This window comes from Lepidochelys olivacea (assembly GCF_965140295.1).
Source record: "Lepidochelys olivacea isolate rLepOli2 genome assembly, chromosome: 3".
NCBI lineage: Eukaryota > Metazoa > Chordata > Testudines > Cheloniidae > Lepidochelys > Lepidochelys olivacea.
The window spans coordinates 10,158,678-10,176,822 of record NC_140413.1 but is presented as its reverse complement, the minus strand read 5'-3'; the positions used below and the strand labels follow the sequence as shown (position 1 = coordinate 10,176,822).

Sequence of the window (18,145 nt, the reverse complement as noted above, 5' to 3'; positions counted from 1 at the left end):
TAGTAGTTTTATTCAGTGGTTCTGGAAAGACCAATAAACCAGAGCGCCACACTTGTTTAAGATAAGGCTTCATGGAAGAAAGCTTTATCATCTGTAAAGTCTATGCCATAACACTAGTACAAGAGACAGCTGAAAGCGTGAGCGTGATGAGTCAATAAACATATCTACTGACGCCCACAGACTAGAGCAGGGTGTAGCAGTGCATGACAGAAGGCATTACCATCAGAAGTTCAAGCATTGCAACTTGAACGCTTCAAACATACATGTATTAAGAGCAAAAATCTCGGAAATATTTCCCCCCACCCACCCCAGCAAAGAAGAGAACGGAAGCTCCACAGTGACAAGGAACAGCATGAGCTACCTAACTCCTTCACTGGGACTGATTTGTCAACATGTAACTAGTTGATGATTTAACTCTAAGCCTGGGCAAAACAAGAATCACAGGAAGTACTTATGTTGGATCAGACCAGTGTTCATCTAATCCAACACCTTGCCTCCAACAGCACGCAATACTAGATGCAAGGAATCACATAATAACCCACCTACTGGGTACATTTCTTTCTAATCACAAGCAGTTAGTGGCTGAGTCAGAGAGGTGTCAGAGCCTCAGATTCTGACAACTTAAAAGTGGAGGGGGTCCGTGAGACAGCGACAGAATTTGCTGCTCGTTAAAGGTGCCACATTGACAGGCCTGGAGAACAGAGTCCTCTGCTCACTCACAAAACAGGTGCAGTGTAAGCAGACGCAGTGCTAGATTCTCACACACTGTGCCTCTATCATGACCCAGATGGACCACATCTCAGGGTGAAAAGGATCATGCAGTCTCTGTGGGCCGTTCAGTCCATAGCCAGTCGGCACAGCTAGCCCAACAAGTGCCAATTGTGGAGGTGTGTGAGCAGGAGGTGGACATCTCTCTGCTGAGAGATGACTCATTTCCTATCCACTACTGAATAAATGTTAGACAACGTTTCAGTCACTACCAGTCTAGATTGGCAGTCCTATATTCCAACACCTAGAGTTGCCCAGGCTCTCTTGTTTACATATAAACGGCTATGAAAAGACGGTCTCAGAATAAGCTGGGTGGTGATAGGGAGTTAACATCCTATAAGTTGCATTGAAAGCCTTCAGAATATGTTATTTTTCAACAAATAGGGCAAAAGATTTCTGAAGAGACATTTATATTTTTTGACCAGCCCAAGAAAACCAACTCCTCTTAAGTGCCCAAAGCACTCAAACAAGACTTACCATCCCATTCTTCTTATGATAATAGCTTAGAACGGGGAAGCGGCCACCATGGCGAAAGGTTGCAACTCTCCGAAGGGCCTCATCATCAATTGATTTTGGGACAGTGACAGCTGGTGGGTAGGAGGGGCAGACAGAAAACTCCTTATTGACATAGCTCAGCCGCCATTCAGTCGTCTGGAAAAGATACAAGAGAATGTTTTGTTGTAGTAGAAAATGAATGCTGTAGTTTTAGAAGGAAATGTTAGAAAGCCAAGAAATTCTAAGTTAAAACTACAAAAAAAAAGTTATAAAATACCATCTGAAAGTCTACAGACAAGGTCACTTAGATTTTTGGTTTGTCACTTGTGCCTCACCCAGAGCCAGGAGACAATTCCTCCCCGCACCATCCTCTCCCCCCAAAAAACAATTATGCAACTGCACTAATGAGCACACTTTTACAAGGCAAGCCAGTGCTGCCAAAAATTGATGTTTGCTATTTTTTTTTTAAATCAGTGTCATTAGCCTCTCTGTAATGAGCACGGCAGTAGAATTACCTACAGATGCAGTCATCTTTAATCCCATATAAAGGGGATTCCAGCATTTATCAATCATGTGAACTCTCTGGGACAAGGATATAATACAGGTCTGCAAAGGGGCCTTGATCTAGGCCTCTAGATAATACTGAAACACAAACAGCATCAACTGGTGCCCCCACCGCTACCACGAGCAATAGCAACTGTGGGAAGTTTTAGCAAGTTTCCCAATGCAGACCAAGCCAAAGAGACTGAAGGTCCATCTATGCTTGAAGATTGAACTGTTTCGGAGGTTAAATGCAGTAGTTTAACATTTGTAGCACTGTTTTCTCCTTCAAAGGTTTGCTATGTCCCCAAGCTCATGTAAACCAGTATGCTGACTCCACATACAGCACTCCCTGCAACAATTGCTGTACTTGGGCACTGTGGGTCTCCCAGTGTACCTATCTCTCATTTTTGCACAGCTCCCTGAAACTGAGATTTGTGACAGAACTGCTAAGTACTGAGAAGATACCGAATTCACGCTGGAGCGAGGCGTCTCTCTGCTCAGCAAGCCATATTTTTGACAGAACTGGCAATGCAGAAACTGCTGAATATCAGGGGTCAGACACAGCAACTGAGAATACAGTAGGCAGAGAATAAAGGCCCCTTTTACTGAAGTCTATGCTAGAACCACTAACTGGTCAGGAGATAGGAGGGCTCACATTGCAGCTTCATACAAGCCCAGCTCAGGTGCCTGTTGGCTATGGACCTTTATCACTTTGAATGCCATGTTTGGACCAAGAATAATACTTGGTGGATCAGGTCATGCTGGAGGCCTGGGATAAGAACCAATGGCTGCAGAACTTTCAGATGAGCAAGACCTCTCTCTCAGGGAGCCTGCCCCGACAGTGGAATGCCAGGCCACCCCGACCAGAGTTAATCTATGGGAAAGAGGGTGGAGGATGCACTACTGAAGCTGGTAACCCCAAGCGATAAATGCTCCGATGGGGTTGGGAAACCCATACTGGGGGCTGCTGTGAATGTCTTGCACTATGAAAAGATTGGCTGGGCAGGTGCAAGATGCCCGAAAAGCAATAAGAGGTTTTTTTGTTTGTTTGTTTTTTTCTGTGGTGGCAAAATAGATGGCAAGTATTGTGTCCACCCAATCCAGCAGAGTATCTCAATCAAAAAGGCAACTACTGCATATTGACACAAGCCCTTGAGGATCACTGGAGTCCACCACGCGGACGTTCATATAAATTGGCCTGGAATTTGCTTTGACTACAACGAACGTCAAGTTTATTTTCAAAAGTAGCAGACTGGCAGCCAGATAGCCTGTGGAAGGATCCTGACAAAAAGAGGCGTCTGCTGAAAAGGAATGGCACTGATGTTGTCTAGGTCTCCTTTGCTATTGTGACCTGCTGTGTTATGTGTAGTACCTCTGCCTGATGGTTAGAATGGACCTTAACTATGTTTCACAAACAAATATGGTTCCAATCTGTAGTCAAGTTAGGAAAAAGCCCTATTCAGAGAATCATGGAAGATTAGGGTGGGAAGAGACCTCAGGAGGTCATCTAGTCCAATCCCCTGCTCAATGCAGGACCAACACCAACTACAACATCCCAGCCAGGGCTTTGTCAAGCCAGGCCTTAAAAACCTCTAAGGAAGGAGATTCCACCACCTCCCTAGGTAACGCATTCCAGTGCTTCACCACCCTCCTAGTGAAATAGTGTTTCCTAATATCCAACCTAGATCTCCCCCACTGCAACTTGAAACCATTGCTTCTTGTTCTGTCATTTGCCACCACTGAGAACAGCCGAGCTCCATCCTCTTTGGAACCCCCCTTCAAGAAGCTGCTATCAAATCCCCTCTCACTCTTTTCTTCTGCAGACTAAACAAGCCCAGTTCTCTCAGCCTCTCCTCATAAGTCATGTGCCCCACTCCCCATATCATTTTCATTGCCCTCTGCTGGACTCTCTCCAATTTGTCCATATCCCTTCTGTAGCGGGGGGCCCAAAACTGGACGCAATACTCCAGATGTGGCCTCACCAGTGCCGAATAGAGGGAAATAATCACTTCCCTCAATCTGCTGGCAATGCTCCTACTAATGCAGCCGAATATGCCGTTAGCCTTCCTGGCAACAAGGGCACACTACTGACTCATATCCAGCTTCTCATCCACTGTAATCCCCAGGTTCTTTTCTGCATAACTGCTGCCTAGCCATTCGGTCCCTAGTCTGTAGCAGTGCATGGGATTCTTCCTTCCTAAGTGCAGGACTCTGCACTTGTCCTTGTTGAACCTCATCAGATTTCTTTGGGCCCAATCCTCCACTTTCTCTAGGTCACTCTGAACCCTATCCCTATCTTCCAGCGTATCTACCTCTCCCCCCAGCTTAGTGTCATCTGTAAACTTGCTGAGGGTGCAATCCATCCCATCATCCAGATCATTAATGAAGATGTTGAACAAAACCAGCACCAGGATCGACCCCTGGGGCACTGCGCTTGATACCGGCTGCCAAATAGACATGAGGTTACTTAATTTATTGTAATGAGGTTACTTGTTTGCATGTACCTCTCTCTGTAAACATGTTTGTCTCTGCATGTTTCAAGTTTTCTCTTTCAACACAAAATATTCGGGTCTTTAGCCAGCGGAAAGTGGTGTTTGTTTCCCATAATGTTCACACAAAGACATCAGCTATATATTTCATTGACTTAAACCTCGTCTACACCTAAAAATTAGAACGACCTAGCTACATCATTCCCTGCGCACTGTAGTTAGGTTGCCCTAACCCCCCCCCTCCAACCCCGCTGTGGACAAAATTCTTCCATTGACCTAGCTCCCACCTCTCAAACAGGTGGATAAACGACATTGATGGAAAAACCCCTCATGCCGATGCAGGAAGCGTCTACACTGCGGTGCTCAGCAGCACTGTAGCTATGCCACAGTAGCATAGACATACCCTTAATTCCATCATTTAGCTGTAGAACTTGCTGTTGTGATGGATTCATTGGAACAGTCCTGCATGGTAGAAACTTGACAAGGATGCTGCTGCCCTGTACATCACCCTCCCGAGACAGGATCAGTAGTACACATACAGTCTATGCTATCAATAAATGACAGCAGATTGCAACTTGTAAATTGCTCCATCTTCTTTGAAGCAAGTTTGCATTACATGTTCTTGCCACAGCATCCAAGAGGACTCAAAACAAGAATATGTTGCAATGTAGCATGACTAAGCAACACTTCCGCTAAATTTCTGGAGTGCTGTCCTTGAAGTGTACTGTGACATTTTATTACAAAGGCAGGATGACGTTCTATCAATCAGTTTTACATGAATACAATTACACATGGGATACACACTCCTGGGGCTCTCCAGAAGCTAAAAGCAAGTTAACTGACATGGAAAAAATGGATCCATCCACAGGACCCTTGTCTACACTACAGGTCCGTTATGGTTAGCAGTGGCTCGGATAAACTGGCGGTAGTACTGGTGGGATTTTTTTTTGGTAGATTTCCCCATTGCAAATAAGGCTTGAGACAGTTTAGAACAGGGGTGGTCAAACTGTGGTTCCTGAGCCACATGTGGCTCTTTTACAGTTAAAGTGAGGCTCGGAGAGCCCACCCCCCCCACCAGACTTGGGGGAGGGAGCTTGGGACCTCTGCCTTGCAGCAGGGTGCTAGGCTAGGGGCTTCTGTCCAGCGGGGCAGGGGGGGATCTTGGGGCTTCAGCCCCACGGGCCATGCTTGTCAGGGCTTCAGCAGGAGCATGGCTGAAGCCCCAAGCCCCGGCAGGTGCCTCCTGCAGGGCTGATGCCCCGAGCCCCGGCAGGCACGCCCCAGCTCTTGAACTTCTGAAGATTGTGGTACGTAGCCCAAAGGATCAGTAAGTTTAGCCACCCCTGGTTTAGAACTTTGAGTGAAATGGGTGGAAATAAACACAAATTCCTGAACTGCGGCTAGCAGAAAGATCTTTAGAGACTAACATTCCAGTCCCTTCAATTAAGGGCTGAAAAACCACCTACATTTCAGCTCTCCAAACCCAGGAGAACTTGATTCAATTTATTCCCAAGGACAAACCAGCAATTTTTTTTAAAAGATATCCTGGCTTCTTTTATATGTAAGGAAAAAGGGAAACGCCTCCTCCCACTCCCCACGTAACTTTGCAGGTCACCTTTAAGCAGATACTTAAAAACCCACTTGCACATAGTAAAGAATAGGTGCCGAACAGCCAGCCCCAAGAGCACACAGGTTATTTTTGACCCATGAAGAGTTTTCATTTTCCACCCACACAGGGTACAGCTGGTTTCACTAAGGGCTCCGTCCTACACAGTGCTGCATGGAACAGCTCAGACGATATGCACATATACATTTGGCAGGATAAAGCCCCAGGCGATTGTGTGGTTCTCTCTGTATCGCTACAAAAATTCCTGATATCCAACTTACTACCGAACTGAGAAGTTCGAACTCTCGCTCAGGCAGGAAGGAGTGCCAGCCATCTTCAACAACTTCAAACATGGGCCGGTAAAAGAAGGGATACATTAGTGTGACAGAATCCAGGGTGGACAATGCCTGTGGAAAAAAATGAAGCGTCAGTTTGTTCGCTTAGGTGACCTTTCATGCCAAAAATGTCTGTACAATGTTCCCGTCTTTTAGTTTTGGCAATACAATTTGGATTCAAAGCTTGTGTAGAACATCTGTATTGAGACTCATCTTTTATTTAATCTTACACAAGGGTCATGGTATTTTGCAGTAGCTGGTCCAAAATTCTGTAACCTCCAGTCGTGATCCTGCAGCATTCTGAGCTATTCCTGTCATATTTATTTGGTAAGGGTTTCTGCAGAACAGGCATAGCAGCGCAAGCTTCTCTAACATGGGCCACCACCAATGTACCTCATCTCTGAGACTAAGAAGACAGTTATCTTATCACGGAGGCAAAGGATTGAACAGACAAGAAATAAATTGTGGGATGGCTATAGACCTCTGTCTAGAGTGGCCTGAGATCATCAGCTGATTTCACAGGGCACTGAACAGCCAGATGGTAACAATAATTGTCCAATACCAGGCCGGACTAACTAGTGCCCATATCCTATTACCAATTTGGAACCACCTACTAAACTGCCATGGTTCCCATCTTTATTTTTGCTCATTTTATTGTACTGCCGTGTAAAATAAAGTAGGGTTTGCTGAGGCCGTTTATGCTTTTAACGCAAAAAGGGCAAAAACTTTTGATGAGAATTTAAAACAACTAACAAAATCACCCAAAGCACAGGACTTGGTGGTCAACTACATGGACATCTGTTGGGAATATAATACAGCAGGGCAAAGATTATCCAACAAGTTCTTGGCATGCTCTCGAAACAGCTTTTTATTACAGAAGGTAGAGAAAGCAATTAGGGGAGAGGCTGTTCTAGATTTGATTCTGACTAAAAGTGAGGAGCTGGGTTGAGAATTTGAAGATAGATGGCAGCTTGGGTGAAAGTGATGATGAAATAATGAGTTCATGATTATAAGGAATGGTAGGAAGGAAAAGAGCACACTAAAGACAATGGACTTCAAGAAGGCAGACTTTAGCAAACTCAGAACTGGTAGCAGCAAGTCTAAGAGGAAAAAAAGAGTTCTGGAGAACTGGCAGTTTTTTAAAGGGACATTATTAAGGGTGCAAGAGCAATCTATCCCGGTGCATAGGAATGAGAGGAAGTATAAGAGACCACCCTGGCTTAACCAGATCTTCAATGACCTGAACCTCAAAAAAGGGTCATATAAAAGTGGAAACTAGATCAAATTACAATGGATGAATTAAAAAAAAAACCACCCCAAAAACCCCTATCACAAGAATGTAGGGACAAAATAAGAAAGGCCAAAACAAAAAATAAGATTAAACTAGCTATGGACATGAAGAGTAGCAAAAAAAACATTTTACAATTACATGAGAAGCAAGATGAAGACTTAAGTCAGGGAAGGCTCATTACTCAATGAAGAGGGAAAGACAACAGTAGAAAACACAGCAATGGCTGAAGTGTTAAATGCCTTTTTTGTTTCATTTCTCACCAAAAAAACATTAGCGGTGATTGGACAACTTAACGTAGTGAACATCTGTGTAAATGGGGTAGGATCAGAGGCTAAAATAGGGAACAAACAAGTTAAGAATTACTTATACAAATTAGATGTCTTGAAGTTGGCAGGGCCTGACGAAATACGAACTGGCTGAAGAGATCTCTGAGCTATTAAGTGTTTATCTTTGAGATCCAGTGACTGCAGATAGCAGAGTTGCCAGGTGACTGGAAAAGGGCAAATACTGTACCTATCTATAAAGAGGGGAATAAAGACAACGTTCAGCTTAACTTCAGTACTCTGAAAGATAATGGAAAAAACAAACAATTTGTAAGGACCAAGAAGAAAATAAGGTGATAAGTAAGAGTCAACACAGAGTTATCAAGAACAAATCATGTCAAAGCAACCTCATACCCTTCTCTGACAGGGTAATAAGCTTTGTGGATAGGAAGCAGTACATGTGATGTATCTCGTTTTCAATAAGGCTTCTGATACTGTCTCATAAGACCCTCTCTAACAAACTAAACAAATATAACCTAGACAAATCTATTTTAGATTGAGTGCACAAGTGGTTGGAAAAGTATATTCAGCGAGTAGTTATTAATGGTTCACAATTAAGCTGGAAGGGCATATCAACTAGGGTCCCGCGCGGGGGGGGGGGGGGGGGGATGGAGGGGAGAGGGAGTGATCTGTCCTGGTTCCGGTTCTAATCACTGTCTTCATAAATTATTTGGATAATGGCTCAGAGAGTACACTTATAGTCTGCTGACAATACCAAGCTGGAGGGGTTGCAAGTGCTTTGAGGGACAGGATTAGAATTCAGAATGATATTGACAAACTGGAGAAACGGTCTGAAACAAACAGGATGAAATTCAATAAGGACAAAAGCCAAGTAGTACACTTACGAAGGAATAATCAGTTGCACAAATACAAAATGGATAATGACTGCGTAGGAAGGAGTATGTCAGAAAAGGATCTGGGGGTTATAGTGGGTCACAAACTAGTATGTGTCAAAAATGTAATACTGTTGCAAAAAAAGCAATCATCATTCTGGGATGTATTAGCACAAGTGTTATAAGCAAGACACAAGTAGTAATTCTTCTGCTCTACTCAGCATTGATAACTCCTTAACTAGAGTATTGTGTCCAGTTCTGGGCACCACACTCTGGGAAAGATGTGGACAAACTGGAGAAAGTCCAGAGAAGAGCAACAAAAATGATTAAAGGTCTAGAAAACATGATCTATGAGGGAAGATTGAATGAACTGGGTTTGTTTAGTACGGAGAAGAGAAGATTGAGGGGAAAGACATCATAGTCTTCAGATAAGTAAAAGGATGTTATAAAGAACAGGGTGATAACTGGTCTCTTTAACCACTGAGGACAGGATAAGAAGTAATGGGCTTAAATTGCAGCAAGAGAGATTTAGATTAGGAAGTTTTTCCGAATGTCTAACTGTAAGGGTAATTAAGCACTGAAACAAATTACCAAGGGAGATTGTGGAATCTCCGTCACTGGATGTTTTTAAAAACAGGTTAGAGGGACATCCTCGCCGCCGCATCCCACAGCTCCCATTTGCCAGGAACTGAACTGCGGCCACTGGGGGGCCGTGCCTGCAGACGGCCAAAGTAAACAAAATGTCTCGCATCCCACCAGTAAATTACCCCGATGGACCGCGTGCCGAAGGTTGGGGACTCTTTGTCTAGATAATACTTAGTCTTGCCTCAATGCAGGGGACTGGACTAGATGACCTACAAGTGTCCCTTCTGGTCCTACATTTCTAGGATTCTATGGTTCATTTGATACTGTCCTGCAGAGCCAGTTATTGGAACTAGAAGACAAGGCACAGCTTGAGAATATAAACTAAATTTATATAATTAGCCTGAAAATACACTGTAAGTCAAGTTAATTGCTATAATTTAAGGCACAGTGTAATTTAATTGCAGTATAATTTACCTAACACAAAGTTAGTAGGACACACAAAAGCACTCCAAGACAGATGTATCTAGAACACTTGTGATGCTTACTTGCTTTCTGTGGGTATTTCCCATGCAATGTTACTCCTAAGGGTTACATTTGCAAAACGGTACAACAGAAGTATGGAAACAAGAGACTCATTAAACAGGAACACAGTCAAGGGAACTCGTTTTAAATAACATTCACCCGTCTTAGTAAAAGCATTTAGTTATGTTACTTATTCTTTGCCTGTTACTTAGCTTAGACAAATAAAACTAGAATAGCCAGCTTCACTTTCTTATTTTCATGTACGAGCACAGTTCTGTCATGTTTGGGAAAAACCAAACACTCTGGTCAGAGGTTTAATTAAAAAGGGGAACTATATTTTTGCTAGTAGTGTGAAAAAAACCAAACATACTTCATACAATTACTCTTCCAACCCAAATGAGTGATTTTATACTCTCTGTTCACCTCCTAAAACAGTCTGAAGCACTCTACGTGGCAATAAGGATTTACTGTATTACTATAATGTCCACTGGGTTCAGTTATGTGATTGATTTGGGGGCCATACAGGTTCCCTAATAAGAACTCCCTCACCTGGGCTGCTTCTATCATCTGATAAACATGACTATCAAGATCTTTCTCAGTAACTTAAAATTAAAGCTTAGTTTTTACCCTACTAGAAACCCACATTCTGCCAGCCCCTTCTTCAATTTCTTTGAATAGCTGTTCGTAGTTAAGGTCTGAACAATGCTTTGAAAATATAAGTGTTATGGAAGTGTCATTTATTACTATGAGTAAATATTAAAAGCTCTTACCTCAATAGAGCTAGCAATGTTCAAACACTCCTCCATTCCGGGTATATCCAGTTGAATAATCCTCAGATCTTTGCATTTTATAATGATGGTGCCTAATGAGCCAACAAACCTGCAGTGAAAGATACAGTATGTTGAACTATGAAGAGAAATAGCCTCTATGGATGTCCAAATTCCTAGATAAATATACACAGGTCTTCCAGCAGCGCATACATGCAAAATAAACGACTACTTATTGGGGCTTTATCTGCTCTACATTCTTTTAGAAAAGATGTGCTATTCAAATCTTTCAGCAAGATATGTTCTTACGTAACTAAGTTACTTGCTAATGCTTTAAGGTACGAATCTCTTCCCCATGTGCCTCTATAAAAGAGAAAGGAAGTATTGGTTGCCTGGAAAAAAAATGGGTGTGCCCTCTTTTTGCTTCTGATGGTGGTACGTGGATATGTATGTGTTGAGGGGGATAGAAGGTTAAAGTGTTTCTTCCTGATTTCTAACGTTTAGAAAACAAACAACCCCCACATCTCAGGTATTTCAAGTATGAGATTTCCTGATGTTCCTAGAAGATACAGACTGGGAGCTCTCTGATCCACTAACTGAATGCACAGAAGTGTTGAATCTAACAGATTTTTTTTTGAGTTAATAAAGGTTAACTACAAAGACAAAAATGTTTCACTCTGACTAAAAACTACTTTCCCGCTCAATTAAACAGGTTTCACTTGCTTGACATCTACAAAGTCATAACTGTACTAGGTTCTCCAGTCCTCAGAGTCTTCCAGGAATAAGATGCATACAAGCCCTTAATATTTAATGTAAAAACATGCAGAAAAAGGTACCTATTAAAAATGCCTCAGGTGTTCCTTATGCAGCAGAAAGAAGCGTACATTTTGAATAAATAAAGGGTTTGTTTCCTTCATGTTAACTAGCAAAAAAACCCTATTGCTGTTAAAAATACAAAAGATGGAAGTGAGTAGGAAAATAAGAGCAGGGAGATAAATATTCAAATATCTCACAGAGCATGAGGGTGTTAGCAGAAGTTGACAGGGTTTAGCAAGACAGACATGGAACTCAGTTGTGCTGTAGCTCACGAAAGCCTGTGCTCAAATAAATTGGTTAGTCTCTAAGGTGCCACAAGTCCTCCTTTTCTTTTTGAGAGTAGAGAGAGTTATATACGTGGGACTCAACGTAAGTGGTCTGGGTAGATTTGGTAGCTTGGGTTAGTGAGAGCCTGGGAATCACGACTCTGGGGTTCTACTACGAGTTCTACCCAGCTGGGTGTGGCTTTGATCACCTGACTTCACTTCTATTCCTCGGTTTCCCCATCTGTAAAATGAGCATATAGTGGGTATCTTCCTCAGAGATCGCTTGGGAAGCAGTCCGTAAGCAATGTTTACAAAGACGATAGATTTTTAGAAAAAAGGTGGTACTGAAATATCAACTATAGTACAGTCAGCCTGATAGTCAAACCGGGCCAGTTTTCTTTTGGCATGCCTTTCCGTTTCATCCTCACAGTTCACGGCGGGTGCCATTTGTTGACAGCTCAAAGTGGTCCTTGAGGAAACGCAGGCCATAGTAAGCAGCACAGGTAGTAGAGCTGTAGTTGCCTGGATACAGTACAGCCGTCTATGTGGGATGAGTAATAGGTTTTTGGCCAACACCCCCTCACTATATAAACGCTGAATTGTAACCAAACCAGACAAAATTCAGTGATTTGGTGTCAGAATTATTTCTTCTAAGCCATTATTTCAGCTAAAAAAAAAATATTTTCTTCACTCAGTAGTCATGACTGTTTCTCCAGCACTGAAGAATTGCTAGCACTGGGATAAATGGATGGAACAGCTGTCCAATTTCAGTGATGATCCAATACATGTATCTGTATGCCCTCCTGCACTGCTATTTCATAACTTCCTGCAGTAACAGTTAATATACTAGTGGGGCTGTTTTTCCTCTCTCTGCATTTCCTGAAGCATACTGACATCACCAGTGTCATTAAAGACGGATCTTCTCCACAATGAGACCAATAGGCCATATGCTTCAAGAGAGTCGCTCATGAAACGCAAAAAGCCAACACAAAAAAAAAAAAGCAGCAGCTTTGGCACTCATGCCACAAAAAGATTATGAAAAACTACCAGCCTAAGTACAAACATCTCTCACCCATCCTTATCACAATACAAAATACTGGATTTTACTTGGTCATCAGCAAGGCGGGAGGACGGAATTTTATAAGCCTGCTCTACTAGCACATTGGTTTGTCTTAGGGTCATCACTATATGTGAACTAAAGGAATGCATGGCTGGGACTATTTACCAAACCCTACAGAACGGCATACGTTTTAATCCCTGTTTTTCCTCCCTCTCCAGCAGGGAACAAGGATATTTAAGAGGTAATCGCTAAATGGATCAGGTGGAATGGGATGGAATGGCTCAGTGATGGAGTCTATACTGAAGTACAGTAGCCAACATTCCTCAACTTTATCAAGCCACACGATGAGAGAGATGTAGGCATAGTACCATTGCACTGGTCCATGTATGGCAGTGTGGCCTCATGCAGACAGTACTGGACAGGGTCTCCAAAGATATGAGTTCTATTCCTGGCTCTGCCTTTGGCCTTGCTCTGCATCTTGGTCAAATCGTTTTGCTTGATGCTTACAGCCTTTCTAAAGTGCTTTGAGATCCACAGATGGAAAGCATTATACAAAAGCTAAATATTACTGAACTGTAGCCCCTTTCATTAATGCACTTTGCAAACGTCAGTCATCCCAGGAAGGTAGGCAATTATCACCCTCATTTTCCAGAAGAGGAAAACCAAGACAGAAGTGAAGTAACTCAACTAATGTCCCAAACAGGACTAGAATGCAGCTATCTTGGTTCTCAGTCCTCTATTTTAATCATTGGGCTGCACTCTCCTCCAGACCTAGAGCTAAACCCTTGGATTCCTGCCACCCAATTCTTCACAGGGCTTCTTCCCATCCCTTACAAAGAGGAGGAATTAGATGGGGGCAAAGAAGGGGAAAAATACCTTTTTTCAATAGAGTCAATGTTTGAGTGCAGCAGCCACAGCTCCTCAGCATTGTCCTGGCGCCGAGATGAGAGGATGAGGTGATGGCCAGTCAAGCATAGTGTCCCTTCCACTGCTGGGTAGAAGGGACGGTGGAGGACCACATTATCTGCTCGCGGTGTCTTGATTAGCTCTGCAAACTCCATGTTTCTCTGGGGTTGGTACAGGCCAGGGAATGACCCTGGCAACTAACTAGCTGGGGGGTGGGGGGAGAAAGCCCAACTCTCAGCAGCACCAGTACCTCCTGTTTGGGGCCAAAACGGGGATCCACGCAATCCCAGGGATCTTCCACAATTGCTGGTGCCAGCCGCTACCAGGGAGCCAAAGGGTTGGGGAGGGTCATAACTGAAGGGGCGAGTCCCAGCTCCCACCTTAGGAGTGAGGGAGTCACGTGCCCCACTCCTGGGGGGGGTCTCCAGGGAGGAGGTGGGGGGGAGGGGAGAGAGGGGGTGTCACAATCCCACCTCTCTGTGGAGGGAGGAGGAACAGGATCCCGGGGGGAGGGGGCGGGGGGAGGGTGTCACAATGGGTCCCAGCTCCCAGGGCAGCTCCGGGGAGGGCAGGCACGACCCCTGCTGGGGGGGGGTCCCTAACACCCTGGGGGGAGGGGAGTCACAACCCCAGCTCCTTGGGGGAGGGGGGGAGTTGCTCTCACAGCTCCCAGTAGGCGAGGCCCCCTGCGGGACGCGGCAGCCCCGCCCTGGGAACGGGGAGCCTGGCCCGGCTACAGCCCCGCCCCGCCCGGCCGGCTCCGCGGCAGTAACAACAGCAGGAAGGAAGCCCCGTCTTCATGGCCCATACCCCGGATGGTGGGACACAGACGGGGGGGGGCGGGGAGCTGGACCCCACGTGCTCTCACAGGACCAATCCCCGGCCACCTCCCGCTGGTGAGGGCGGAAGAGAGACAGGCACCCGGCCCGGCCGAGCGCCGGCCCCTACCGGAAGTAGTTCCCTACAGAAACGACGCGGCGCGCCCCCACGCACCCCAGCACATCGGTTCCGCATCCAAAGCGGCCTGCCGTACACTATTCAGCGCCACGAGGAGCGGGGGCTGCTGTAACCCCACGGGAGGAGGGCGGGGGCTGGGGAGAGTAAAGAGAGCGGCGGGACCGAGGGTCCGTGCGGGCGACGTGCGGGGTGGAGGAGCCAAAGGGGGTGGAGCTGAAGGAAAGGGAGAGGGATGAGGTGCTCGGGGGGAGGGGCTGAAGGGGTGGAGCTCAGGGGTGGGGTTGGCTGAAGGGAAGTGGGAGGGGCTGAAGGATGAGGTGCTCGGGGGGAGGGGCTGAAGGGGAGGAGCTCATTGGTGGGGTTGGCTGAAGGGAAGGGGGAGGGGCTGAAGAATGAGGCGCTCTGGGGGCGGGGCTGAAGGGGTGGAGCTCAGGGGTGGGATTGGCTGAAGGGAAGGGGGAGGGGCTGAAGGATGAGGCGCTCTGGGGGCGGGGCTGAAGGGGTGGAGCTCAGGGGTGGGGTTGGCTGAAGGGAAGGGGGAGGGGCTGAAGGATAAGGCGCTCTGGGGGCGGGGCTGAAGGGGTGGAGCTCAGGGGTGGGGTTGGCTGAAGGGAAGGGGGAGGGGCTGAAGGATGAGGCGCTCTGGGGGCGGGGCTGAAGAGGAGGAGCTCAGGGGTGGGGTTGGCTGAAGGGAAGGGGGAGGGGCTGAAGGATGAGGTGCTCTGGGGGCGGGGCTGAAGGGGTGGAGCTCAGGGGTGGGATTGGCTGAAGGGAAGGGGGAGGGGCTGAAGGATGAGGCGCTCTGGGGGCGGGGCTGAAGGGGTGGAGCTCAGGGGTGGGATTGGCTGAAGGGAAGGGGGAGGGGCTGAAGGATGAGGCGTTCAGGGGGCAGAGCTGAAGGGGTGGAGCTCAGGGGTGGGGTTGGCGGAAGGGAAGGGGGAGGGGCTGAAGGATGAGGCGCTCTGGGGGCGGGGCTGAAGGGGTGGAGCTCAGGGGTGGGATTGGCTGAAGGGAAGGGGGAGGGGCTGAAGGATGAGGCGCTCTGGGGGCGGGGCTGAAGGGGTGGAGCTCAGGGGTGGGATTGGCTGAAGGGAAGGGGGAGGGGCTGAAGGATGAGGCTCAGGAGTAGGGAAGGGCTGAAGAGGAGGAGTTCAGGGGGTGGGTCTGGCACTAACTTGGTTTGAGGTGGGGCAAGGCCCTTCACTTCCTTGTGCCCCAGTTTCCCCAGTGGTAAAATGGGAAATAGGGGTTATTATTACCCCTGTAGAGGGTTAAAAGCTGTCTTGACGCAGACTTAAATCTCTGCTATAGGACACCAGTCTCCTAAAGAAGACTGGAAGAAACAGACTGGATAAAGGTCTCAGGTCTTATGGAGAACAGAAGCAGAACTTCCCATTAAACAAACACAACAGCATGTTGCTCCCCAACCTTCTCCTATGGTTCCTTCCACCCTCACTTTGGTGAGAGAGGCTGGCAGCATCTCAACAGCCTATTCCTGCAAGAGCCAACTTTCCTTTCAGCACTGTCATTGCATCCTGAGAGTTCCCAGGATGTTTGTTTGTGGTGTTCATTTGTGGTGTTTATTTGTGAGCAGAATGAAGGAAGATAGAAATGTTGATTATAGTCATAGAGGCATACACCTGATATTGATCTTCCATCAGCTCATCTACCGTCAGGGCTGGCCCTAGATCAAATGGGGCCCTAAGCAAGAAGCATCTTCGGTGTGCCCCTCCTCCATTTGTTAAATGTTTGAATACCTTATTTTTATTGCATTTGTAGCCCATTTCATTACTTTGATGCACAATTTTCATGCATGATTTATCCCTATTGTATAAGATGATACATTTGAATGCTAGTGTAACCAGGGACCTCTGGAGCTTAGTGCATGAGCCGCTACCGCATGAGCTAAAAGCCAACAGGCTCAATTTATCTCTCTCTCTAAGTGGTCTCGGTGCCACTAGATGGGACATAACACCACACTCAGAAGGTGTGTGGGTTACACTAGGCTCTGTAAATCTGTATTTATTCATGCCATATATAAGCAAAGGAAAAAATGTGTTTCCTCTTAGCATATAGAAACTTTTTAGATCATTATAGATTTATAATTTATATAGATTAAATTGATATAATTTATAAAGTTTTAAGAATAACTGAAATGTACTAACATGAAGAAATTGAACTGTGCACCACCAGTATTAAATAGTGTTACAATAGGTGTCTGCAGATATACCTGTGAGGGCATGGCTGACACGATTCTAGGAGGTTCAAGGAAAATGTAATTCTCAGAAAGTCTGGAAGGTTCCATGAGATTCTACAAAGGTCCAGAACATTCTAGGAGGTTAGTGAAAAATGAATCCACATATGGAATACCTAAAACATTTTACTTCAAACATTCTATTTTCCCTTTTGTTGCTAACAACAAAAACAGCAACCCGAGCCTGACGCAACCCCCCCCTCCACGCCCACCCAGCCTGGCACCCCAAGCGGACGCCTGCCCCTAAATCCAGCCCTGTCCACAGTGGGCAAAATTCTGCTTAATTACACCAGCATACATCTCTATTTCTCTTTCCCAACAGGTAAAATACACAAAATTACTTGGCAACATTTTCTTAACCTCCATCCCTCCCCTGGAATCTGTCATAAATTCTACAGAGTAGCAATAGTTCTATTTGTACAACACAAAAAATCTCTGAAGTCACACAGAAGGGAATTAACATTTTTAGACTCTTCATGGAGCAACCATACATACCTAAATGGCGTCACAGAAGGCATGCACAAGAGAGGCAAGTAGGGAGGCAAGGGGGTTGAATAGTGTGGTCCCAAAGGCTGTTGGAGCCAAAGGGTGTCCTTTAGAACAATGGAAACCCAGCCCAGGTGAAGCCATATAGACAGGAACATGAACTTTAACCAGTAAAAAGGAAGATGGAAATTCAAAGCACTAGGAGGAAATCTGAAGAGCAAATAGCCAAATATGCACATCAGAAGCTGATGCCTGCAAGAGAATTGGTAGCACCACAGGGCTGCCGGAGTGGAAAAGGACAAGACCTTAAAGTGACACTACATTATTACCTTGGATCAGTTTTGTTCACCACAGAAGATGTTGGGGAGGTAACTACTCTAACCCTACTTTTTTCTCATAATAAGATACTGTCAGTTGTTGAGCTGGCTAAAAGGGAGGTTCTGAAACAAATCCGATAAGCAGCAACAGGTCTGCAGGCCCAGGTGGATATGTCCAAGATTCCTGAAGGAGGTTAAGAATGAAGTGGCAGAGCTGCCACCACAAATGTGCAATCTCATTCGATTTACCTACCATTCTGGAGAACTAGAGGGTATGTTGTAAGGAAATTGGAGACCAGTAAGCTTTACTTCTGTACCTGCTAAATTGCTTGCAATGATCATTAAAAGTAGGATTATGAAACACCTAGTTCAGGGGTTCTCAAACTTCATTGCGCTGTGACGCCCTTCTGACAACAAAAATTACTACATGACCCCAGAAAGGAGGAGGTTGAAGCCTGAGTCCCTCTGCCCGGGACAGGGGGGCCAAAGCCCTGGGGCTTCAGCCCCAGGCAGCGGAGCTCGGGCT

At 45.7% G+C, this 18,145-nt stretch overlaps 1 protein-coding gene across 1 annotated transcript in view; it reads right to left on the bottom strand.

Annotated features, from left to right (window-relative positions):
• Positions 1–14,061, bottom strand: part of MTMR9 (myotubularin related protein 9) — a 33,525-nt gene extending 19,464 nt beyond the window's left edge. The window contains exons 1-4 of the mRNA XM_084624576.1: positions 13,576–14,061; positions 10,561–10,669; positions 6,183–6,308; positions 1,246–1,419 (exon numbers count right to left, since the gene is read on the bottom strand). Of these exons, the coding sequence (XP_084480702.1) occupies positions 1,246–1,419; positions 6,183–6,308; positions 10,561–10,669; positions 13,576–13,760 (594 nt within the window). The 5' untranslated portion in view covers positions 13,761–14,061. The remainder of the gene's footprint in view (positions 1–1,245; positions 1,420–6,182; positions 6,309–10,560; positions 10,670–13,575) is intronic.
• Positions 14,062–18,145: the final 4,084 nt, after the last annotated feature.